The 26,238-nt window shown below is 38.1% G+C and overlaps 2 protein-coding genes across 2 annotated transcripts; both read left to right on the top strand.

Moving 5' to 3' along the window:
* Positions 1 to 11,633: 11,633 nt before the first annotated feature.
* Positions 11,634 to 16,183, top strand: LOC113079668 (uncharacterized). The gene is made up of 2 exons (XM_026251912.1): positions 11,634 to 11,666; positions 14,565 to 16,183. Exons 1-2 carry the CDS (start codon positions 11,656 to 11,658, stop codon positions 16,147 to 16,149), a joined length of 1,596 nt encoding a protein of 531 aa, XP_026107697.1. The 5' UTR covers positions 11,634 to 11,655; the 3' UTR covers positions 16,150 to 16,183.
* Positions 16,184 to 23,885: 7,702 nt separating this feature from the next.
* Positions 23,886 to 26,196, top strand: LOC113079649 (uncharacterized). The gene is made up of 2 exons (XM_026251890.1): positions 23,886 to 23,959; positions 24,443 to 26,196. The coding sequence occupies exons 1-2, from the start codon at positions 23,886 to 23,888 to the stop codon at positions 26,031 to 26,033; spliced, it is 1,665 nt and encodes a 554-aa protein (XP_026107675.1). The 3' UTR covers positions 26,034 to 26,196.
* Positions 26,197 to 26,238: the final 42 nt, after the last annotated feature.

Raw genomic sequence — 26,238 nt, 5'->3', positions numbered from 1 at the left:
CTTGGGACTAACACTAGCTTAGTGAAGAAACTGTTTGAGTCTTGTCGTGAACAAGCTGGTGAAAAATTCTTGAATGTGCTAACCATACATCCTGTAATCAGAGAGGCGTACGAGACTATGCAACCAACAAATGTTTCACATGATGACCCAGACAAGCATGGAACAGTTTGGTTTATGAAGCATAACCCTGTTGTTCTGACACCAAATCAAATTCTGCAACTTCCTGGTCTGCTTAAGTTTCCTGGTCAAATGACTGAATCTTTAGTGCTAGTTGACAGAGCAGCAGTTGGTGACATAAGTTCTGATGACTTAGAGGTGAGGCCTGAACTCATCAGCATCTGTTGTATCTAGTCGCAGAGTCACCATGACCGTTAAGGAACATGTCTTCAAAAAGGAAGTATGGGTGAAACGAGGAACTCCGGCTGCTCATGTTTTTCCAGTATCCTTAGTGCCTCAACTTACTGCCTTAAACAGCCGCCAGAACAAAATACTTTGACACCTGCATCTTTTGATTTTGGAGATTCTCCAATTGCCAGAGGAAGCAAAACAAAGATTGTGTGAGAAAATGATGCAGAGAAAGGAAGTGTTTTTCACTACATGAGTGGGATGTAGGATGTTCAAAAGCACCACTCATGAGATAAGGTTGAATGATTCACGCCCTTTTAGAGAAAGATCTCGCCCGTCTTGCCCCCGCCGACTTCGAAGATGTGCGGACTGCATCTACAAGATCTGCAGAGTAGTGGCATTATATCCGAGTCCCGTAGCCCCTATGCTTCGCCCATTGTTGTGGTGCGCAAAAAGTCAGGGAAGGTATAGAATGTGTGTGGACTATCGGACTCTCAACCAACGGACTTACCAGACCAGTATACTGTGCCCCGTATTGGAGGATTGCTCTCCATAGTCTTTCTGGAAGTAGGATGGTTCACTGTTCTCGATTTAAGGAGTGGGTACTACCAAATACCCATGAGTGATGCCGACAAGGAGAAGACAGCGTTCATCTGCCCAGTGGGGTTTTATGAATTTGAGCGTATGCCCCAAGGTATCTGTGGAGCACCGGCCACTTTCCAAAGAGTCATGGAACGCACTGTAGGGGATATGAACTTTTTGGAAGTGCTAGTGTACTTGGATGATTTAATCATATTTGGACGAACTCTTGAAGAGCATGAAAGAGCGCCTTTTGAAAGTCCTTGATAGGTTGAGAGATGAGGATTAAAGATTTCCCTTGACAAGTGTCAATTTGGCAGGACTTCTGTAAACTACGTAGGGCATATAGTGTCTCAAGATGGAATATCCACTGATCCGTCCAAGATCGAGGCTGTTGTATCCTGGCCTCAGCCCCAGACAGTGACAGAGCTCAGATCTTTTCTAGGGTTTTGTGGATATTACCGGCGTTTCGTGAGGGATTTCTCAAAGTTGTGCCGACCGTTAAATGAACTTCTGAAGGGTATCCATCTTCTGCAAAGAAGAGAAACAAAAATTCACCTGTGAGTAACACCAAACCCTGCTTTAAACCTTCTGAACCATTTGGATCTCGATGGACGGCTCAGTGTGATACAGCCTTCCAAACCTTGAAGAATTGTTTGACTCAAGCTCCAGTGTTGGCCTTTGCGGATGCACAAAAGCCATATGTTTTGCATGTGGACGCAAGCATGGATGGACTTGGAGGAGTTTTGTATCAAAAACATGAGGAAGGATTACAACCAGTTGCTTTCATCAGTCGCAGCCTTTCCCCTTCGGAGAGAAATTATCCAGCCCATAAACTGGAATTTTTAGCTCTGAAGTGGGCTGTTGTGGATCGACTGCATGACTATCTTTACGGTGTTGCGTTTGAGGTTAGAACTGACAATAATCCTCTTACTTATATATTGAAGTCAGCAAAACTTGATGCAACGGGTCACCGTTGGCTGTCTGCATTGACCACTTACAGTTTCAGCTTGAAATATAGACCTGGCCGCAGGAATGTCGATGCAGATGCATTATCTAGGCGTCCACATACTCACCCAAGTGATGATGATGAGTGGCAGGAAATTCCAGCTGCAGGTGTGAGGGCTCTTTGTCAGGCTTTGTCTGTAGAGAGGAGAACAGAGAATGTCTCTTACCAATGTGTAGTGCAACAGGCAGGGGCACATATGTCTGCTGTTCCGAAAGCTTACTCTTGTGCTGTTGAAGTAGCTGCAGATCACTTACCCGTGCTTAGTCCAGGTGAGCTTCAAACAGCACAGAAAAATGATTTGTTCCTTGGAGAAGTGTGGAGGGCAGTTTGTGATAAGAAACACCCTAGTAACATCCAGAGCAGCCACCCTAAGATGAAGATCTTGAAGCGAGAGTGGGAAAAATTGTCTGTATATAATGGATTGCTTTACAGAACAGTCGTCAGAGTAATAACCGGGTGAAACGACAGCTTGTACTGCCAAAACAATTCCACAAAAGAGTGTTTAAAATCTCTGCATGACGAGATTGGACATTTAGGCTTTGATAAGTCCTATGGCCTAGTTCGTGACCGATTTTACTGGCCACACATGAAGCGTGATGTAGAGGCTTACTGTAAGACATGCGAGCGCTGCATTAAAAGGAAGACGTTACCTCAAAGAGCTGCTCCATTGTCTCATATGCAGAGTTCAGGACCCATGGACCTCGTATGTATTGATTTTCTTTCCATCGAAGCCGATTCCCGGAATGTTTGCAATGTTTTGGTTGTAACTGACCATTACACACGTTACGCTCAAGCTTTTCCCACGAGGGATCAAAAAGCTTCTACAGTGGCAAAGACATTGTGGGAAAAGTATTTCATACATTATGGTCTTCCTACTCGAATACACTCAGATCAAGGCAGGGATTTTGAGAGCCAGTTGGTGACTGACATGCTGACTATGCTAGGGGTAAAGAAATCGAGAACCTCACCTTATCACCCACAAGGTGATCCCCAGCCTGAAAGATTTAACAGGACCTTGTTGGATATGCTGGGTACCCTTGCGCCTAGTCAGAAAAGTAAATGGAGTCAACACATAGCGCATTTGGTACATGCATATAATTGTACTTCCAACGAGGCTACTGGGTTTTCACCCTATTTTTTGATGTTCGGCAGAGAGGCTAGATTGCCTGTCGATATTTGTTTTGGAGTCTCTGGTGATAATACGTCACATGTGTCATACTCCAAGTATGTGTCCAAAATGAAGGAGGAATTACAGGCAGCTTATCAGTTAGCTCAGGCTACTTCTGAGAAGATGAATCAGAGTAATAAAGCTAGGTATGATCAGAAGGTACGCTATCATATTCTAAATGTAGGTGACAGAGTTCTTATTCGAAACCTTGGCCTAAAGGGAAAACAAAAGCTTGCAGATAGGTGGAGTGCTAATCCCTATGTAGTGGAGAGTCAATTCTCTGGCATTCCTGTGTATCGTTTGAAGCCTGTTGATGGTAATGGGTCATCCAAAGTTATGCACCGAAATCATCTTTTGCCTTTAGGACAAGAAGTGAGGTTAAGTCCTCAGGTAGACCTTATACCTACTCCTTCACCTAGAGCTTTGAGGCGTAGGAGAGCGAAAGAGAAGTGTAGAACTGCTGAGTCAGAAAACTCACCACTTGTAGTTGATGCCTTTCCAAGGGAATGTAATTCTTCAGATTCAGAGTCTGAGTTTGGGTTTTATGTTGAAGATGTGACAAACATTCCTTCTCAAGTGACAGAGGAGATACAAAGTGAAAACCCTGTACAAGATGTAGAATGTTCAGAGTCTGGTGATGCTCACATGGTTTCAGAAATACCAGTAATTCAATGTCAGAGTGAAATTTCTGATGGTCAGCTAGTAGCTGAAGAGGGTGATACTGAAGTAGTTGATGTAATAACTGAAGCTCCTGATGTTACCTTACAGACTACTGCATCTGCTGATAATGAAACTCAGCCTGAGCTTGTACTTCCTGAAGTACGTAGATCAAGTAGGGAGAGGAGGCCTAATACTAGATTTACCTATGATAAGCTGGGTATGCCATTCATACAGTCTGTATCAACTCAACACTGTGGTGTTAATGTGTCAGCAACTGAAATACTAAATGTTTTTGGGTGTTACAACAGTTCACATGCTTGGTGGTGTAATCCTTATGCCTTGTGTGAAATATGTAGCAACCAACCTGTACTTGTGCCCTGTAAACAGGTGGTTATCATTTGATTGATGCATGGTAATTTTTGTAACCAGCATGGGGACATACTGGATTTTTGGTGGGGGGAGTGTGTAGGGACTCCTAAAAATACGTTGTGTTAAAATGTATTTGATATTATTTTAATTTTTATTTATTTTGAAATATGATGCAACAACTACGTTTTGCTTGTATTCAATGAGAAAGTGTGTTCAATACAGGTGTACTATTGCAAGCCAATGACTGTTGAGCTTGAGGTTGCGTCATAACGTGAGTCACGTAATGAGGAAGGAGAAGAATCACACATGTTGAGAGAGTGTGCTGCCAGAAAGGTCTACTGTTCCGATGAAAAGTGCGTCATCCTTTTGGAGACTAGTATATTCTTTGCAATATAAGGCCCAAAGTGTAAAGTGACGACGCTTGTTTTATTTTCTGTTCGTATTTTACGTGCATCTTTGTTTTGTTGTTTTCCGTGATCCTGCGAGTCATCACTTAGTAAGCTGTTTGTAATGATGGCTTAGCGGTTATAGAGACAATTGACTTTATGAACAAAACGGTGTTTATGAAGTTATTAGTCATTTGCGGTGGACGTTGGAATGACGTGTGAAATTGGACCGATCGCGTGTTTCATCGCTGGACTTGGATCGACTGGATTCGTCTCATGTTCAAGACTGATCACGAAGGGATGCTGAGTGTTCGTGTCGTGAGAAGCCTAATATTGTTTCACTGTCATCGGATGAACGTAAGTGTCTTCGGGTTTTCGTGGGAATACTTTGAATTCATCATCTGATTAATGTGCACCAACGAACTGGGCCCCAACTATAATGATCGATCATACGTTTGAACTGTTGACTGACTCAAGTGCTTCATAACTGTTTGACTGACTCCCGTACATTTGAATTGATTGAAAGATATGTAACTAATGTGCATATATTACTGAAAAACAGTTTATGGTGTGAACTGCAAGTTATCTCAAGTGTTTAATTGAACTGGAAAGACCTATTTTGTTTTATTTTTTTGCATTATTTGGTTTTGGAGGAAACTGAGTGTTTTCTAGGATTCTGAATTGAAATTTTATGTATCTTGATTGAGTTCTAGTATTCTAAGAAGGAAAGTATAAGAAGTGTGAAATAACAAGAACCATACTGAGACTCCAAAAGAGGTTTATATTTTTTTTTATTATTTAAAAAGAAAAGAAGCAACTTGCATATACCATCAGGAAGAATTGTTTATCTTCTTTAAAAGCAAAGGAGTTTTTACCTTAATGTACAAATAAATTTTGTTATATTTTTTCCCTTTAACATTTGTCCTTTGGGTTTTCATTGGGACTGGAAAGTTAATTAATTTATTAAGTCACTGAATCCTTGGAAATGTAAATAAGAATTGTTGAATTGATCTTTAGTGAAGAAATTGAGTAAAAATTGGTACAGGAGGGAGATTCATTTTATAATTGTTTTTTGTAATTACAAAGAGGAACTACCGGCCTAATTCACCATCCAACTGCCGGGAATCCAGGATTCTTGTTTAAGTAAATAATTAAATTAACCCCCAGGGTTAAGGAAAGGGTTACAATTATTAAATTATTTTTATTTTTTTATTTTTAACCTCAGAATTCTAGTTTATATTTCAGAAATTTTGCTTTTTTTCCCCTCAGGATTCTCAATGTATATTATATCTCTGAATTATGGTTTTTTTTCTGAATTCTGAGTAATTTTTCTTTCTCAAAATTCAAATTTATTTCTCAGAATATCTTTTATTTTGTTAGAGTTCTCAATTTGTATCTCAGAATAATTTTCAGAATTCTGACTTTTTTTTATATATTTACATTTTTTCCCCTTCAAATGCTCAATTTATATTATATTATTATATTTATTTATTTTTTCTAGTTTATTGTTTAGAATATATATTTTTAAATTCCTCAGAATACTCAAATTACAGGATATATGATATATCAGAAATCTGACTTTTTGTCCAGCAATCATCACAAATATTATCTGAAAATTCAGAGTTTTTATTTTTATTTTTTTTTATAGTCATAGTTCTCTTTTAAGTTTTTCTTGCAATTCTGAGTCAGAAGTCATTAATTCAGTGAAGTTTTAGTGCAATCATATGCACAGACTCAAACTGTAGAGAATGATGCACAAACTGATCACCTTCGATGCAATGCAACTCACTCTGGAGAAAAGTATCTGTCAAACGCAATGAACGTGAGCGATGCTTACAAATACAAATCAGCTTAAAAAATTCAGTTCTGAAGTCTTACCATTGTAGCAAAAAGAGGGTTTCTGTTCCTCACAAGATGCGACGTGCCAGCTTCCAGTGACTGTGATCACGCCACACTTCCTCTGAGTCCTGGAGCTCGTGTCTTCTCCTGACGCCCAGTTCATATAGTCTATGTTCAGATCTCGATACGACCAGCGCCAAGCCATTACTCCATCATTCAGACCCATCCAGGCCCTGTGTGAAAAGCTGATGGCGTTTGCGATCTCCTGTATCTTATAGCGGTCTTCATCGCTCTGAATGGTGGCCAGATCTGTGTGATAGCTCTTGCAGTACGATCGTGCTTCGCTCCAGGTCTTCCGCTCTTGGATCAGAGTAAAGTAGCAGAAAGTCTTCGAGAAAAGTCCTGTCCACAGCACAGCATTAAAATAAGCTTTAGTTTCTGATCTGTGATTCTAGTGATGGTCAGACCTGATGCAAAGGTCATCTGATCTTAAATCAGCACAAATATAATGGGAGGATAAACAAAAACTACCATGAACTAGTTCGATTCACATTCTCACCTAGTAAACAAAGTAGAAGAGAGATTTTCTGCATCATCTCTGATGCTCACAGACTTGTTCACTGAAATCAACAAAACATGATGCATATAAACATAGAAATAAAAAAGATTACACAATAACAGGTTTGATTGGAATAGAAGAAAAAGAATGTTCATTTGTATTTAGATTTCAAATTTCACAAATGTGTAAATGTTAATGTACAAATAAAGCCTTAAAGATATAAGCAGTAATACGATGAATATATTGTTAAAATGTATTAAAACAGTTTATTGTTAAAGACGTGGTGTGTTTATCTGCATTAATATTAAAGATTTAATCCCAACATTCTCTAAACTTGTGTTGTTCCTGATATTAATGTGAACTGATGGTTACCTTTGATGGAGAGCGTCCCGCGGAGCAGAAGATGAGAAGACAGCACGACTGATTTCCCTTCGGACATCGCTGATCCTTATTCAGATGACAGCGCATGCAAACAGCCCGTATGAAAATAGAGCATTTTTACATTTTCCTATAGTTTTCTTTGCAAATACCACAGAATAAAACTCTAAAGCACAAGCCTGGTTGTTAGTCCATTCTTTTTTGAATTTTGTATTTTTATTTTGGCTACTATTTTCACACTTCTAACTATGGAGGAACGATGGTGTGGGATTGACTTTTCACTTGCTAGTAAAATTGCTAGTACATTTTTTATATACAGTATATACAGAAATTATAAATGTATTTTTTTTGTCTGTCTAAACATTTCTTGTCTTGTCTCTTAGTTTTAATTCACTAATGAATCAAATACATTGCTAGACAATACCCAATAAATTTTATTATTTAATATGTTGCCTCTATTCTCCTAATTATATTTTTTGATTGGTTTGTATACTACAAAGCAAACTATAATTTTTTTCTAAATCACAAAATAAGAAAATATATTTTATCATTTTTGCAATGTCATAAACTGTCAATAAGCACGGCATAACTCAAATACTTTGTTTATTTATTACCTGAAGATGACTTGAAAAACACACATAAACCATTTATTTTTCATATCATTAGCAAATATATAATGACACAGCTAGAAATATGAGATGATGTTCTTGTCCATGTTTAGTAGTGTACTTATTACACATTACCTAATGATGATCAGATCATTATTTAATGTGAATTGAAATGCTTACAAACGTCAGTAAATTTTCAATTCATATAATCAAGCACTTTTTGGAAACAATTTACAATAAGGTCCCATTAGTTCATGAATCTATGAACTAACATGAACAAACAATGACCAATACATGTATTACTGTTTTTATTATCTTTGTTCATGCCAGTTAGTGAAAATACAGTCATTCATTGGCAAGCACAACTTTTGATTTGAATAATGCATTAATAATGCATAATGGAAATCTTCAAATGAACATTATCTAATATTAATAAATGCTGTCGAAGTATTGTTCATGCTTAGTTCATATTAACTAATGAACCTTAATTTAAAGTGTTACCCACCTTATAAAAATCTTCAAATGATTTTGACAGATTGTAATGAATAAAACAATAACAAACATTATATAATGCTTAACAGATCATTAGTTAATGTGAACACTTTCAATTCAGTATGATCATGCACTTTTTAAAATCATATTCCCAAAATTGTACAAAGTTTTAAAGCTTATTTGTTAATGTACATTTGAATGCTAACAGACGTCATTACACTTACAACTCTTTTTTTTTATATCTAAAAATATTGTGGACAAATTGGATTAATTAGTAATTTGAAACACTTATTTCATGTATTTCTGTTAATCATTAGGTAATGTTTAATGAGTTTAATTTGTAAACATCAACTAGCACATGATCTCATGTTTCTAGCTTTATTAACTTATGATCTCTATTCTTTATGATTTAGAAATACAGTTTATTATAAAGTGTTACAGACAAATGCTAAATGCATGGTTGTTATCACTGTAGTGTTTAGGATATGCAGTATGAAGTTAACAACAGTGATGTTTTATGTCATTGACGCACAGTGGTACTCAGGCCGTCTTACGTTGTAAAAACAACAATGTTAGCAGTAAGCCCGCGAGGGATGATGGCTGTCTGTGTAAGAACTGTCTAATATGTTGCCTAATACCGGAGAACATCACATTCACCATCTGGATGAGCTCATTTTCATGCTCTGATCTGTCGTTTGCATGAAGGGTCCAGAGTCTCAGTGTGCCCATACTCAGAGATTTGCATCCTGAGAATAACACGATGATTTGCATGAATCCGGATCAATTCCTTCAGCTGAGGAATGAACATGGGCCTCAAAAAGAGTGGAAGAAACACAGAAACAAAACAGCAGTGCATATATAGTGTCAGGACACTATACGTTAATTTTTAATATTTTTAAAGCCTGCAAGGAATATAAAAGTCAATGTGAAAACAGAATTATCTTACTAAAACTGTTTAACAGAGATGATTCAGAGATGATGAGTTGAGTCAATTGAGTCATTAAGCTTCACTAGCTCAGAGCAAAAGTATTCAGATTGGGGACTAAAAAAGACAGTCCATATCATATAACTGTTCAAATGCAGTAGATTAGATATTAATGCATCTGATTCTATCAACATCACACCTTTTCATGCCCATTAAAACTCCTATCTAAGTAACAATCATGAGTATTTATTCATTCATCATTGGCAGAATTGCACCTGTTAAAGCAAACCGATATGTATTTGAAGTTCTAAATCACATCGACTGTCCAAACCTTTCGTCCTATGATTCGAAAGCTACAAACATTTGTGATTTCTAAATGTTTAGGCAATCATTTAAATGTATAGTTTTAAATGCGTTTTTAAATGAACACTGTATTAGATAAACTCCACAGTCTATTTAATAGCTTGGGAAACATTTCAATCTCACGTTCAGCAGATGGAGCTATGAAGCAAGAAATTACTTGAAAGTATTTATTTTGTAATTATCAGATTTCCTGTTACATTTAGCATAAAAAGAATTATATATTTGGTGTAGAATATTTTTTTTTACTCAAAGTTTGCAAGTAAATTGCAAATTACAAAGAAATGACAAGCAATACATTGAAGTAAACATGAAATTAATTAGAACGACTGAAATAGCATTTTCTTGTAAAATGGACTGTATTTCAGTAATCTGTTTTATAACAAACAAAAAAAAAAAAAAAGAAAGAAAAAAAAAGAGCAACATTTTTCCAGCATAGTTCAGATGGTTGTACGTACTTCGCTGCAGGGAAACATTCATAAACATCATATACACAGACTTATTTCCTCTTGAATATTTGAGTTGGGCTACTCTAACAACCAGTGCATGTCTTCACTGATGACACATTGGGGTTTTCTGAAAGAATCTTGTGTAACTAGTTTACTGTAAAGATATCTAACTAGGTTTACTTCCTGGACCCAGTATCCATGTTCCTCCAGGCACTAGCAAAAAACAGACAGGTCACATATTTCAAAAGAATATCTGCTCAAATAAATATATAATGGCATTATTTGTGCTGAAGCCTCAGGGTCTTTCAGGAGGAGATCTTTGTCAAAGTGGAACGTACACGTAACATGGACAGACAGCTCAAATAAACCCAGAAGAAAAAGAACTGAGAGTCAGAATGTTTTCTTGTAAGCTGCACAGTGTTTACTGTAACTCAGTTTGATGTCACTCGTCCAGTTGAATTTTTTCATCTTCAATCTTGAAAGTTGTTACACAACTAGTTATTTCAGAGTCAGAAAGTCACAGGTACCCCACAAGATGTCTTTATTTAGAATAAACCTACTGCATGCAGCACACATCTCGTTTCACCTGAAGGTCTTGACAGCTTTGCAAAATTATCATTCATTCTTGACCTGATATTTCTTTCTGTATTTTATTTTATTTTTTTACATTTGGTGACATACACTCAAAGGAAGTCCTATTCAACTAAGTGTTTACTGTAACTCACAGAGATTTAATGTCACCCGTCCAGTTGCATTTTTCAGCTTCCATCTAGAAGGTTATTACACAACTAGTTATTTCAGAGTCAGAAAGTTACAGGTTCTTGACCTGATTTTTTTTATTTAATTTTTTTGTACATATGGTGACATACACTCCGAGGAAGTCCTATTCAACTAAAAATATCTAGCATCATCATGACGTTCACAGATGAATGTATAACTGCTATCATAAAGACAACTAACTATTATTGACCCTTGTGTTGCTCCAAACCTGGATACTCGCATTGTAAAAAAAAAAAAAAAAAAAAAAAAACAACACTTAAAAAAAGCATAGCTCTTCAATGACAGTTCAGAGTGAGCATGTCTGTCAAGAGTCCACTATTTAAAAACAGAAATCTGATAACAAATGTAAACTACAGCCACTATATAGATTTCAAATTATACATTTATTATATTTCTTGCTTTAATGCAATGAAAAGTTCAGTTGCCAAACATAAAAAAAAGGATGGATGCACAGTTTGTTTGGGAGGGACTTCAGATAGTTCGGCTTGTTAAGTGAACCAGTATTTCCACTAATGCTGACATTTGATCAAGACGTCTGATGCAGAGGCTGGCGTGTAAGAAAATATTTGTTTATATTTGTGTTTAATAGTACAACTGTGTGTCTCTCATTTTTTTGATGGAATAATATAATAAAGTAATTTTCCATTTTCAAAACATAGTGTTACTGAAGAAAGTAGTGAATTGTTTTGCTGTACGCAGCCTGCAGAGTGAATTTCTGTGAGGTGAAAACATTTAGTCCAGCGATCATCATGAGTTCCAGGTAAGATGAAATTGATGTGCTTTCAACAGGAGGGTAAATAAAACATAACGTGATCTAAAATGCTGTGTGTCAGATACAGAAACTGTCAGGTGCTCTATTAAAGGTGATGAATAGAAACACATGCTTTGACATATAAGCTGTGCAACAATATTCTTGTGCCACTGATTGTATCACTCATTAAATAAAAAGCTGTGAATTCTAAGCTTACCACTGTTGTTGTTCCAATTAAATATTCTATCATCTGTAGAAATGATTTATTTCCTACTGTCTCAAAAAATAAAAATAAATATATTAAAGTATATTAAAAATGAGTCAACATTACACAGGGTTAAAATGTTATCATATCAGCATTCCCTTTCAAAATCTGTCTCTCTTGTAAGACTCTTTTTTGTAGTTGGTCACCAGGTTTGTACACATCTCAGGGGATTTTGGTCCACTCCTCTTTAAATCCTTAAGGCTTCATGGCTGTCATTTGGCAACTCAAGGTTTCCGCTCCCTCCACAGATTTTCGGTAGGATTCAGGTCTGGAGACTGGCAAGGCCACTCCATGATCTTAATGTGCTTCTTCTTTAGCCACTCCATTGCGGTCTGTCACCCATCCATGATCCATCTTCAGTGTTCTGGCTGAGGGAAAAGGTTCTCATCCAAAACCTTACAGTATATAGCCTCCTACATTTGCCCCTCAATGTGGTGAAGTCGTCCTATACCCTTAGCAGAAAAAAACTGCCCCAAAACATTATGTTTCCAACTCCATGCTTCACTGTAGGGAAGGTGTTCTTGGGGTCGTAGTCAACATTTCTCTCCCTCCAAAAACGGAGAGTCAATTTAATCGCAAAGAATTACATTTTGTTCTCATCTGACCACAGCACATTGTCCCAAGCCTTCTCTGAAAGATTTAGATGTTCATTAGAAAACTTCTAGATCTTTGCCTGTACATGTGCCTTCTCGAGCAGGGGGACCTTGTGGGCACTGCAGGATTTCAGTCCATTCTGGTGTAGTATGTTACCAATGTTTTGTTTGGTGACTGTGGTCCCAACTGCCTTAAGATCATTAACAAGCTCCTCCTGTGTAGTTCAGGGCTGATCCCTTACCTTTATCATGATCATCCTTACCCCATGAGGGGAGATCTTGCATGGAGCGGATGGCAGGACTAATCTGTGTTCCACATGGGCATAACCAATCTGTCGGGGCCAGAGTTCTTGCTGGTTGGTAGAGGATCAAATACTTATTTCACTCACTAGAATACAAATCAATTTCTAACCTGTATATAATGAGTTTTTTTCGCTGATAGTCTGTCTTTATCTGTTAAAATAAGCCTACTATAAAACAGACAGACCCTTAATTTCTTTGTAAATTGGCAAACCTACAAAATCAGCAGGGGATCAAATAATTATTTTCACCACTGTTTAGCAACCACTATTCAGCATTTCTGTTTTGTGACTGGCAGCCCTTGAGAGTGGCCTCCAAAGCATATAAAGAGCTGCTCTGGGTGCCGAAATGAGCCGGAGTAATCAACATACACTGGAGAGACCAAACGGGACAGAGTGATTTGGGACCCTGCTCATCTTCTGAGTTAGGATTGGCTAGAAAGAGGATGACTTAAACTCTGAATGGAGAGCACCTTGGGCATGTAGCAATCTTTTGGTTTGAGGACGACTTTACAGTCTTTAGGACTCAAACTCAGGAAGGCAGACTGAAAGTGCTCATAGATTGCACACTCACTCTAGAGTCAGAAGGAGGGCAGACTTAAGCAACAGTGGCCATAAGACAGAGATGCCAGATCATGCCTCTAGTTTGAGAGAGAAGGTCCTTGCTCTGTGGAATAGGCCAAGGGGCTTCCAACAGTAGCTAAATCAGCTTAGGCCACCTGTTTTTCCTGACTCAACTAATGACCTGAGGGAGCAGGTCAACTGGAGGGAAGGTGGACACTAGGCCAATCCAGAGCATCCTACTCATTTGAAAAATATGAGTGATCTTATGAGCGTTGTCTTCTGAGCCAAAAATGTCCAACTCAGGCCTCTCGAAGTTTGCCCAAATCATCTTAATCATTGGAGTGTAATCTCCATTCTCCCAGAGATACATTGCCCCTGGACAGCATGGCCACTCCAGGGTTCAGTCTGCTCAGCACGTGAAATGCAGAGTGAACACAGATTGCCATTTGCACATAGAAGGAGGTGTCTCACCATCCTGTAGAGCAAGTGTGATCTAAGCTGCCTTGATGATGTGAAAAGGCTGCCACTGTCTTGTTGTTCGAATGGACAAGGGTGTTGTGCCCCTTCAATGCTGGAGGAAGGTTTTTAGGGCCAGAAAAATCGCCATAATGCTAGACCAGGGTGGACTAGGAGCTGAATGCCATTCTGGTGTCGTACAGCACTCCTCAACCTGAGTTGGAGCATCTGTTGTAACTATTTTCCATGACTACTTTCTGAGATCTGTCCCAATGAAACGCCTGATACAGGCTTTCCAAGGGGCTACAGCTGATAAGCCACTGGTAAGCCAAATCTCAAGAGCAGTCTAGGACTATCTGGATGTGAAAGTAAGCATCTTTCAGATCCACTGATAAAATCAATTCCCCTGGGCATATTTGCACAAGGATCTCTCTAAAAGTGAACAGGCGTCTCATTAGGGCACAGTTCAGATCTCTGAGATCAAGGATGGGCCTGAGCCCACAGTCTTTCTTAGGAACGAGGAAGTAGTGGTTGGAAAAGCCTGACTATCTATTTGTTGGTGAGCAGACATTACAATGCAAAACATTTCTTTATATTTATTATCTTGCCAAAGACAGCTGACAGGAAATAAATAAATTCTTATGTGATGTCTGTTTATTGAATAGCATTTCTTGTCACACATTCCTGCTTTACATTTATTCTGAGACAAATTTCCCTCTATTTCTTACAGACAGCCAAGTCTTCAACCATCCAGATCAACTCTGATTGATCAGGGTCCTCCAAAACGATTTAGCCTAAACACGGATAAAAAAGTTTTGGATGATGACGGAAAAGTCCGAAAATGGACTTTTGGGAAAAAAGATGACAGTAAACAAAACAAAATTGTTCTTCTGGTGGGAGAGACCGGAGTCGGCAAGACGACTCTCATCAACACCATGGTCAACTACTTACTGGGAGTGAAGTTTGAGGAAGAAAAGTGGTATGAAATAACAGAAGAAGCAGCCGGAGATCAGTCAGAATCACAAACCTCTGAAATCACCATGTATGAAGTCTTTCCTGAAGAGAGTCCCATATCTCTCACCATCATTGATACTCCAGGCTACGGAGACACTAGAGGACTGGACAAAGATCTGGAAGTTGCTGAGAATTTAGCCACTCTGTTTCAAAGCAATGATGGAGTTCGTGAAGTTGATGCTGTGTGTTTTGTGATTCAAGCGTCTAAGAATCGTCTCTCAGACAGACAGCATTACATTTTCAGTTCAGTTCTATCTTTGTTTGGTAAAGACATTGTGAACAACATTGTATTTTTAATCACACACTCTGATGGTCTACCACCCAAAAACGTCATTAGTGCCATTAATAAAGCTAAGATCCCCTGCAGACGAGACAAAAGCGGCCAACCTGTTCATTTCTTATTCAACAACCGGCAGGCTGAAGGCCGTCACACTAAAGAGCGTCACGTTCGCGCTCAAAGAGACGCCTGGGAAGACAGTGTGGAAGGCATGAAGGATTTCCTTCAGTCTCTCGATGAAAAGAACCGAAGAAGCTTAGAGTTGACTTCAAATGTTCTGATTGAGCGAATTCGATTTGAAGCATCCATCTGCAACTTACAGCTGCGAGTTCAGGAGAAAGAATCAAAAAAGGCGGAAAAACTTCAGATTCAAAAGGCATTGAGACAAAACAAGGAAAATATCGAAGGGTGCAACAACTTTAGCATTAAAATCGATAAGACTGTAAAAGAGAAGGTGCCCATCGAGAGCAGGTCATGGAAGCACAGGAAGGCGACAACCTGCACAGTCTGTGAAGAAAACTGTCATGAGTTTGACTGCTGGTGGGGTTCAAATCCCAGCAAATGTGAAGTCATGAAAGACGGTTTCTGCACCGTGTGCACAGGGAAGTGTCATCACAGCAAACACGTCAAAGACAACAAGAAATACGTCATCAGAACCTCAAGCACGATGGTACAATATGACTCTATAAAAAGGAAATATGAAAAAGCCCAAGAGCAAACCAAGAGGTTTTTGATTGTAATGAACAATGTTGACAAAGATCTCCATGATATTGAAACCCAAAAGTCAATTCTTCTGTTCAATGCTTACAGGACCATCAAGCACCTGTCTCAGATCGCATTGAAACCAGACTCTGCCTTCACTCTTCAGCATCTGGACTTCTTCATCCCCAGAGTGAGGGAGGCTAAGAAAGAAGACTGGGTCAGGGAGCTTGAAGAAATGAGGAGAAAAGCTGTAGATGATGTCAGAAAGTACAACTACATTCAAGCGTCTAAACTTACAAGAATGTATGTTTTGTACTGTTAAATGTTAAATACTAACACATATGTGCAAACAACAACACCAGACTGAATTATTAACTAAAAATTAAAATAAATATTTGCAAAAATTTGTTTTACATTATTTGAAGATTTGTAGTTTTTAAGAATAAAGCTGCTTTCTGAAAACTACTGAATCTCATGTGATCATAATCATAATTATTAAACAGAATACTTTGTATTTCTTTCATTGTACAATGTAGAAAAAAATAGTCTTGTGCACCTTTAAGATACAAAGAACAGTTATCAAAGATATGAAGTTTGTTTCCTCATAAGCACAGAGAGTTTTTACTGTAAGTTATGTAAGATATGTCACTTGTCCAGTTGCATTTTCAGCTTTCAACTAAAGAGAAAACAATCAAAGTTGTAGCATATTTCTTTTTACTATTTGTTCCATTAACCAAGAGTCAGAAAGTCCCAGATTTAATAACATTAGTAGCCTATATTAAACTGCAGCATGCTACTCAACAAGTTTATTTAATCTGAAGTTCTTGACAAACTTTATAAAATGAATCATTCACCCTTGATCTGAGTTTTGTATATCCGGTGACATGCATTCCTTTTACACAAAAAATAAGTTGTATGTTCCCCCAGCATGAAGACGACACAACAATTATTCACCATCATATTGTTCAAACTACCCTAATCTTTCACTTGAAATTCATTACAAAAACACACAAAACAATCATAAAATGCTAAATTCAGATATAATGTCACTATTGCAGTGCTTCTTATAAACAAGGTTTGTGATAAAAGCAGAAAGTGGTCACTTGTGTTGACTATTTACAGACGCCTAAAATAGCCGTGATATACTAACAGTCTTTCTGGAGATTACATCAGTAACAACGTATGATAATATTAACATATATAAATACATCTGATAACATTTTCTTTTAAGTACCAGCTATTTTATCATACCTAATACAAAAATTACTTAAAAAATAAAATGATACAAAATATATGGTCAGTGCTTGAACTCATATTAGTTACCGCAATCCATTAACAGCAGTAATAATTTCTACCAGCACCCAACCATGTGTTCTCCCAAACATTTTATTCATAATCTATTCAGATACTAGAATGCACACATAATTGGGAGGGACTTCAGCCAGTCAGACTTGTTAAATTAACCAGTATTTCTCTGGAAGCTGACACTTCATCCAGACACTCGATGCAGAGGCTAAATGTCTCAAACTGTTCTGACAAGAAATTGATTTTTTTTGTTTGTTAATAATTAAATGTAATAGTTTATATACTAAGCATCAAAAAAAAAAACTTCTTGCAGTTAGCAGCTGTTAGCAGACGTTGGAGGTGAAGGAAAAGCTCTTCTGAGAGGAACGCATTAAGTCCAGCGATCATCATGAGTAACACGTGAGTTGACATTCACATGCTTGCCTGTTTTACATTTTATAGGTAATCAATTGTTAATTGATTAACAATACTGATCTGTTGATATCTCTTTACAAAGCCAAAACTAGTCAGAAAGAAACTGAATGAGCATTTGCTGTATTGTTTTATGGCGCCATCTGATGGACTCAATGGTCTTTGGTCACAAAATAAAAAAATGCGTTGATATAAATATAAACTTATTTTCTCATGCAGCTAATTATTGTGTCATTCTTAAAAATTCTGAGACTGCGAGTAATAATTTAATGTGTTTGTGTGTGTGTGTGTGTGTGTGTGTGTGTGTTAAAAACAGCACATTTGGTTTATTTCAAACCGGAGAGGTTTTGTGTGTGTGTGTGTACTTGTTTTTCTATTCTGGTGGGGACTTAAACCTGAATACACACAGACTCATGGGGACTTGTGTCACGGTGGGGACCTAAATTGAGGGTAAACAAGCTAATAAATTACACATAATGAAGTTTCTTAACCTAAAAATGCAGAAAGTTTCCTGTGAGGGTTAGGTTTAGGGGTAGGGTTGGTGTAGGGTGATAGAAAATGCGGTCTGTACAGTATAAAAACCATTACACCTATGGAGAGTCTCCACAAGGATTGTGATTGTGTGTGTGTGTGTGTGTGTATGTGTGTGTGTGTGTGAAATACTTAATTACCTTGCTCTTTCCTATCACTTACAGTATATTGGGCATTTCTTGCATTTAAATTCTGACTGGTGACATTGAGAGTGATGCATGTTTTTTTCAAAGGTATATTACTTGATTGACGTTTTGACAGTGACTGTTTGCATATTTTAATGATATTTGGTAATTCTCTGTAATGTATTTTCCCCAATTTGGAACCCAGGAAATGCCAATTGCAGTAGCTGGATTAAACAGAAGATTTAACTGTTTTTATTGATTCAGTGTGACTAATAAACACACAATTATGACAATATATGGTTTATCGGAGTAATTATTAGGGCCAAGCCCAAAAGGGCTATATTGTTTCTGTAGGATTTCTTCTTCTTCTTCATCAATGGGAGTCTATGACAGCCCTATGAAGGGAACATAGAAAAATTATGTTAAATTACTTTGGGGTCTCTAGAGCAAACTCTATAGCACCACCAGCAGTTCAAAAATTAAACATTTAAATTGTTATAACTCTTGAACCCCTAATTCTACAAAAATAAAACTTACCTGATCACTCTCTTTATGGAGATTACATTCAATACCTTACATTAAGTCTCGGCCCATTAAAATAGAAGCCATTTAGAAAAGTACAGTTTTAAGGTTTTTTTGGGCCTAATTCTTCCCAAAATTTGTTCACATAATCTTCGGGCCAAGAAGTTTTGAGGCTCTGAAGTTAACAGTGGATGAACTGAAATTGGTTCAGAGGCTGTATCTCAGACAAACTGTTATCAATCGACACAAAACTTGGTACACTTCATAAACATCATGATCTGTGGGTCCATGCCAAAGTTGGGAACAGCGCCACCCATGAGGGTTGAGATATTTTTGATACTGATGTTCCATTTCTGCCATTTTTCTTCTTCCCGCTCTGTTCTCAGCTACAGCCCTTCAGGGCTTGGCCCCTGTATCGCTGCTTGCAGCTATATTTATTATAATTTTCATTAAACTATAAGAATTTATCAGGGGTGTAACGATTCACAAATTTTCTCGATGCATCGTCTACAAATCCTGATGATACAATCCATCAATCTTGAAACATGGGTTTTTTAATGTGAATTTCGGATTTCGGACAGTAATTTTTAAATGCTAAGAATCAAATGAATGACAATTTTATCATAGTGATGGAATGCTTTCAAAATATATTCACATTTAAGTAGTACAAGCAGGAATTAATGGAGACCTTGAACAATGTTTTGCCTTGCATTTCTCCTTCTCATGCGCTCCACTATTTACCACCTGTGACTGTTAAAGGATTGTGCCCCCTCTCTGTTCGTCTCACTGACACAGACCCTAAAACAAGTTAATAATAATAATAATAATAATAATACATATATGCATAAAATTATTGTATTTTATATTTGTCACTTCTGAAATTATAGCTATGCCCATGGTGTGACAAAATGTAAGCCTATATACATAACTACTTTTAAAGCTTTTTAAAATATTGGCTTACATTAATTTCTACATATGCATGTCATGCCATAACATCATTAAACCATCATCCAAGAAAGGACAAAAGTTTTATTTGTATTTTTCTCTTGTAACCTATGGTTCTCTAACCATAAAGGTTCCTGTGCAATTTCATAGTTTCACGATCAGCATTCACAAATAGTCTTCTTTTTAGCGTTTATTTTAATAGTGATTATTACATTAATCACCAATAGGATAAGACACAGCCGCCTGTATTTTATGAAAAAAAAAAAAAAAAAAACGCTAAAAAGAAAAAGAAAATAAGGGTAAAAAGCAATACAAAACAAATAATATGCCGGTTATGTTTTCATTCATTTTCTCTCTAACTGAATGCAATGTTATTTTCGGCCTCATTATTTATTAATAACATTAACAGTGAAACATGCATCTAACTCCGGCAGGTGGGGTGGATGGAGCTTAGTATAATAAAATCAGAAAAATAAGTCTTAATGCATGTTAATAAAGAATTGTAGACAAGCATTTACAAAACTGTCAAAGTTTATTTAAAAATAAAGCAATTCATGAATTATTTTCTTGTACTCATTTATTTAGCCTACAAATTAAAATGATAAAAATAACTCATATATTATTATATATTATTATACAGGTTATGCATAAGAATCTTTTATCCAAAACAATTTACAACAGAGGAAAAAATTACTCCAGAGTTAGTCACAATGCCAGGTTTATTGTACAATAATAATCAGTTGCTATTATAAGATTATTCCTTTATTATCATTAAGCCTATTCCACATAATAATAGTCAATAAAACTGTATGTTAACAGGAGCTTGCTGCATGAATCCGTGAGTACGGTTTACAGATCCGTGGGAACGGATTGCGAAAGTGTGCGCACGGATTATGAATTTGTGGGTACGGATTCAAAAACCGAGGGTACGGTTCACAAAAACTGAGCGCACGGATTGGAAATTCGTGGGCACGATTTGTTAAACCAAGGTAACAGTTTATAAATTCGTGAGTACGGTTTATAAACGGAAGTTTTTCATGCCAACAATGTTAATAAAATGATCAAATGCATTCAGTGGCACTCATAATTTGTTATTTTTACCGGAAAAAAAAATGGCTAGTGGAAATTCTGATTGGCTGGTAACTTTAGAAAGTTACCAGCCACATTGGCTGGTGATCAAAAAAGTTAATTTAGAACCCTGAGAACAACCACCCAATAAAGCATTACAATAATCTAACCTTGAGGTCATAAATGCATGGATTAACATTTCTGCATTTGACACTGAAAGCATAGGCCATAATTTAGATATATTTTTAAGATGGAAAAATGATTTGCTGTATCACACAGAACTGTGAATTTTGTGAATCATTACACCCCTAATATACAGGTGCTGGTCATATAATTAGAAAGTCAAAAAAATATCATGAAAATGTTATTTTATTTCACTAATTACATTCAAAAAGTGAAACTTGTATATTATACTCATTTAGTACTCACAGACTGATATATTTCAAATGTTTATTTCTTTTAATTTTGATGATTATAACTGACAACTAAAGAAAATCTGAATATTACTTAAGACCAATTCAAAGAAAGGATTTTTGGAAATCTTGGCCAACTGAGAAGTATGAACATGAACAGTATGAGCATGTACAGCACTCAATACTTAAGTCGGAGTGTGTGGAATCAACTTTGGCTTTCTCGTGTGTTGAGGAAACAATGATACCAACAGTGTTACTCATGCACAGGATATTTTACTTCCTGAACAAGTGCACACCCAAGTCAGTGTTGCCTGGACATTCACGCGAACCGCGCCACAGCTCTGGAGCAACTGAACTCAGACCACCTTCTCCAGGTAGTCTCTGGTTCGGTACTGGTTCTTAATTTCTTCTATTGCTACTCATTCCGGTCTCAACCTCATGGCACTGACTGAGACTTGGATCAAACCTGAAGATACTGCCACCCCCGCAGCCCTCTCCACTAATTTCACTTGTTCCCACACTCCTCGTACCACTGGGAGGGGTGGAGGTACAGGTCTCCTTATATCAAAAGAATGGAAATTTGATCTTCAGCCATCACCTACAGGTACTGGTTCATTTGAATTACATGCCATTACTGTAACCCACCCTGTTAAAATCCACTTTGTGTCATTTATCGTCCCCCAGGTCAATTGGGAAACTTCTTGGAGGAGTTGGATGTACTGCTATCAAACTTTCCTGAAGATGGTACTCCTATGGTACTGCTTGGTGACTTCAACATCCACTTAGATAAACCCCAGGCTGTGGACTTCAAAACTCTGCTTGCCTCATTTGATCTCAAGCTAGTGTCTACTACAGCGACTCACAAATCAGGCAACCAACTGGACCTCATCTACACACGCTCTGTGGACTCTTCAGTTACACAACTTCACACCTCAGACCACTTCCTCATTACTGCTAACCTATCGATTACTCCTGAAGTGCCTCACACTCCAACGCAGGTCACCTTTCGATGGAACCTACGCTCACTCCCTCCATCTCGCCTATCTTCTGCTCCACTTTAACATCTTGCTTGGACAACTTTTGCCCACTGTTGTTCGAGACCAGCATGCACCACCCCATCTGCCCCCTGGCTGTCCGAGGTTCTCCCTTGAACATTGCTCTAAACTCAGGGCTGCAGAGAAGAAATTGCAGAAAACAAGAAACTCTACCAACCTCAGTGTGTATCAGTCTCTCCTCTCTTCCTTCTCTGCAAATGTCTTCACGGCTAAAACATCCTACTACCACTACAAAATTAACAGCTGTTAATTTCGGAAACTCTTCAAGACTTTCTCTTCTCTTCTTAATCCACCGCTAACCTCCTCCATCGACTCTTACAGCGGACAACTTTGCTGTTTTCTTCACAAATAAGACAAGAACCATCAGTGACCAATTCTCCCCACCGCAGACTGATAACAACTTCAAAATGACCGACGCACACTCTTTCTCCTCCTTCTCCCCACTCTCAGAGATGGACGTCTTCAGACTTCTCCTTTCCAATCATCCTACTACTTGTTCACTTGATCCGATCCCCAGACCGGTATCCCTTCTTCCATTCATTGCAAAGACACTTGAGCGGGCAGTGTTCAACCAGCTTTCTATGTTCTTTGTACAGAACAACCTCCTGGACAGCAACCAATCTGGCTTCAAAAGTGGCCACTCAAATGAGACTGCTCTGCTCAAGGTTACTGAAGCCCTGGGACTAGCAAGAGCAGCTTCAAAATCCTCAGTACTCATCTTACTGGACCTGTCTGCTGCTTTTGACACTGTTAATCACCAGATTCTCCTGTCCACCCTCAGAAAGATGGGCATCTCTGGAACTGCTCTCCTGTGGGTTAAGTCCTACCTCTCTGACAGATCCTTCAGGGTGTCTTGGAGGGGTGATGTTTCTAAGTCACAACACCTTGCTACTGGGGTTCCTCAAGGCTCAGTACTTGGACCACTTCTCTTCTCCATCTACATGACATCATTAGGATCTGTCATTCAGAAGCATGGCTTTTCTTATCACTGCTACGCTGATGACACCCACCTCTACTTCTCATTCCAGCCAGATGACCCGACGGTAGCTGCTCGCATTTCAGCCTGTCTGAGTGACATTTCTAGCTGGATGAATGACTATCACCTTAACCTCAACCTTACGAAGACAGAACTCCTGGTGATTCCAGCTAACCCATTGCTTCATCACAACTTCTCTATACAGCTGGGCTCGTCAACCATAACTCCTTCGAGGACAGCCATAAACCTAGGAGTTGTGATGGATCATCAGTTAAGCTTCACAGACCACATTGCTACAACGACCCGGTCCTGCAGGTTTGCCTTATACAACATTAGGAAGATTAGACCCTTCCTGTCAGAGCAAGCCTCCCAACTTCTTGTCCAAGCTCTTCTTCTCTCCAGACTGGACTATTGTAAAGCTCTCCTGGCAGGCCTTCCGGCATGCACTGTCAAGGCTCTACAATTGATCCAGAATGCAGCAGCGAGGGTTGTCTTCAATGAGCCAAAAAAACTAATGTTACTCCTGGCTAAAAAACCTGGCTATGCGTTCAATACTAGACTAACTGAGACTTGTCATGGCACTTGTATACTGTTGTTGTTCTATTGTTGACCTGACTGCTTCTATTGTTCTCATTTGTAAGAAGCTTTGGATAAAAGCGTCTGCTAAATGATTAAATGTAATGTACCCCAGTGCGCACCAGGGTCCGATGAAACATGCCCCATTCCGCACTAAACTGCCAGTGTTAAAGCCACCTGAGAGACCATTTAAAAGCCTTTGCAGGTGTGAGTGTGGCACCAGGGGTCTTCAATATTGAACCTTTTCACAATATTCTAATTTTCTCAGATACTGAATTTGGGATTTTCCTTAGTTGTAAGTTATAATCATCAAAATTAAAATAAATAAACATTTGAAATATATCAGTCCGTGTGTAACGAATGAATATAATATACAAGTTTCACTTTTTCAATGGAATTACATGAATGAAAGAATATGCATTGAGTGGGGGAAAACAAGGTAAATGAGCCATTTTGCAAACACAACTTGATGGAAATCTCATCTTGTAATGGCAGCATAATGTGAGGGGCCTCGTCTGTTTAAGATATTGTTTCCAGGGTATATATTGTTTACATTAAAAAGCATGAATTAATTGTTTACACTACCCATAACCTCACTCAAAATGTTTGTTTTCTAATAATAATTTAGTCTTAAATTATTGCAACACAAACATTTTGAGAAATATTTGTCTCCATCTGCTTTTTACAGAAAGCCGAAGCTTCCACCACGAAGAGCAACTCTGATTCATGAAGGTCCTCCAAAACGATCCCTTCTACATACAGAAAGGACAAATCTTGATGAAAATGGAAAAGTCAGAAAATGGACTTATGGAAACAAAGATGACAGTAAACCAAACAAAATTGTTCTTCTGGTGGGAGAGACTGGTGCTGGTAAGACGACTCTCATCAACACAATGGTCAACTACTTACTGGAAGTGACGTTCAAGGAAGAAAAGTGGTATGAAATTACAGAAGAAGCAGCCGGAGATCAATCAGATTCACAAACTTCTGAAATCACCATGTATGAAGTCTTTTCTATTAAAAGTCCCATATCTCTCACCATCATTGATACTCCAGGATACGGAGACACTAGAGGACTGGACAAAGATCTGGAAGTTGCTGAGAATTTATCGGCACTGTTCCAAAGAAATGATGGAGTTTGTGAAGTTGATGCTGTGTGTTTTGTGATTCAAGCATCTAAGAATCGTCTCTCAGACAGACAGCATTACATTATCAGTTCAATTCTGTCTTTGTTTGGTAAAGACATTGTGAACAACATTGTGTTTTTAATCACACACTCTGATGGTCTCCCACCCCATAATGTCCTTTCTGGCATCAATAAAGCTAGAATCCCCTGCAGACGAGACAAAAGTGGCCAACCTGTTCATTTCTTATTTAACAACAGACAGACTGAAGGTCGTCACACTAAAGATCGTCATATTCGTGCTCAAAGAGACGCCTGGGAAGACAGTGTGGAAGGCATGAAGCAATTCTTTCAGACTCTGAATGAAATGAACAGAAAAAGTTTAAAGTTAACTTCAGATGTACTGATGGAGCGAATTCAGTTTGAAGCATCCATCTGCAACTTGCAGCTGCGAATTCAAGAGAAGGAGATGAAAATAGATGAAAAACGTCAGATCCAGGAGGCAATGATGCTAAACAAGGAAAAGATTGAGGAGTGTAAAAACTTCACGATTAAAGTCAAAAAGACTGTAAAAGAGAAGGTGCCCATCGAGAGCAGGTCATGGAAGAGCAGGAAAGCGACAACCTGCACCATCTGTGAGGAAAACTGCCATGAGTTTGACTGCTGGTGGGTTTCTGATCCCAGCAAATGTGAAGTCATGAAAAAAGGCTACTGCACCGTGTGCACAGGGAAGTGTCATCACAGCAAACACGTCAAAGAAAACAAGAGATACATCATCAGAATCTCAAATGTCATGATGGAGTTTGACTCCATAAAAAAGGAATATGAAAAAGCCCAAGAAGAGTCCAAAATATATTCATTTTTAATGCAACGTCTTGACAAAGATCTGAAAGATATTGAAGACCAAAAGTCAAATCTACTGTCCGAAGCTTACAGGACCATCAAGAATCTGTCTCAGATCGCATTGAAACCAGACTCTGCCTTCACTCTTCAGCATCTGGACTTCTTCATCCCCAGAGTGAGGGAGGCTGGGAAAGAAGACTGGGTGAGAGAGTTGGAGGAAATGAGGAGAAAAGCTGTAGATGATGAAGCCAATAAAAACGCTCTGAGTTATCTGAAAGCTGGTCTGGCAAAACTTTTCATGAATGGAAAATGATTAAATACAGTACAGTGTACAATCAAAGAAGAATCCTGCTTCGTACAATGAGAAAGATCAGTAGTTGGACTGTCACAGTAAACCCCTAGTTCTATGCAGTTGTGCTGTGTTGGCCCGTGTGGCCAGATTTACCATCAAGATTATGTTTGCCAACTTTGTTCTATTTTTATTGGGATATCCTTGCAGGGAGGAAGATGCCCTTTCT

Source organism: Carassius auratus, unplaced genomic scaffold (genome assembly GCF_003368295.1).
Source record: "Carassius auratus strain Wakin unplaced genomic scaffold, ASM336829v1 scaf_tig00028952, whole genome shotgun sequence".
Taxonomy (NCBI): domain Eukaryota; kingdom Metazoa; phylum Chordata; class Actinopteri; order Cypriniformes; family Cyprinidae; genus Carassius; species Carassius auratus.
This window is presented reverse-complemented; position numbering and strand designations above follow the sequence as displayed.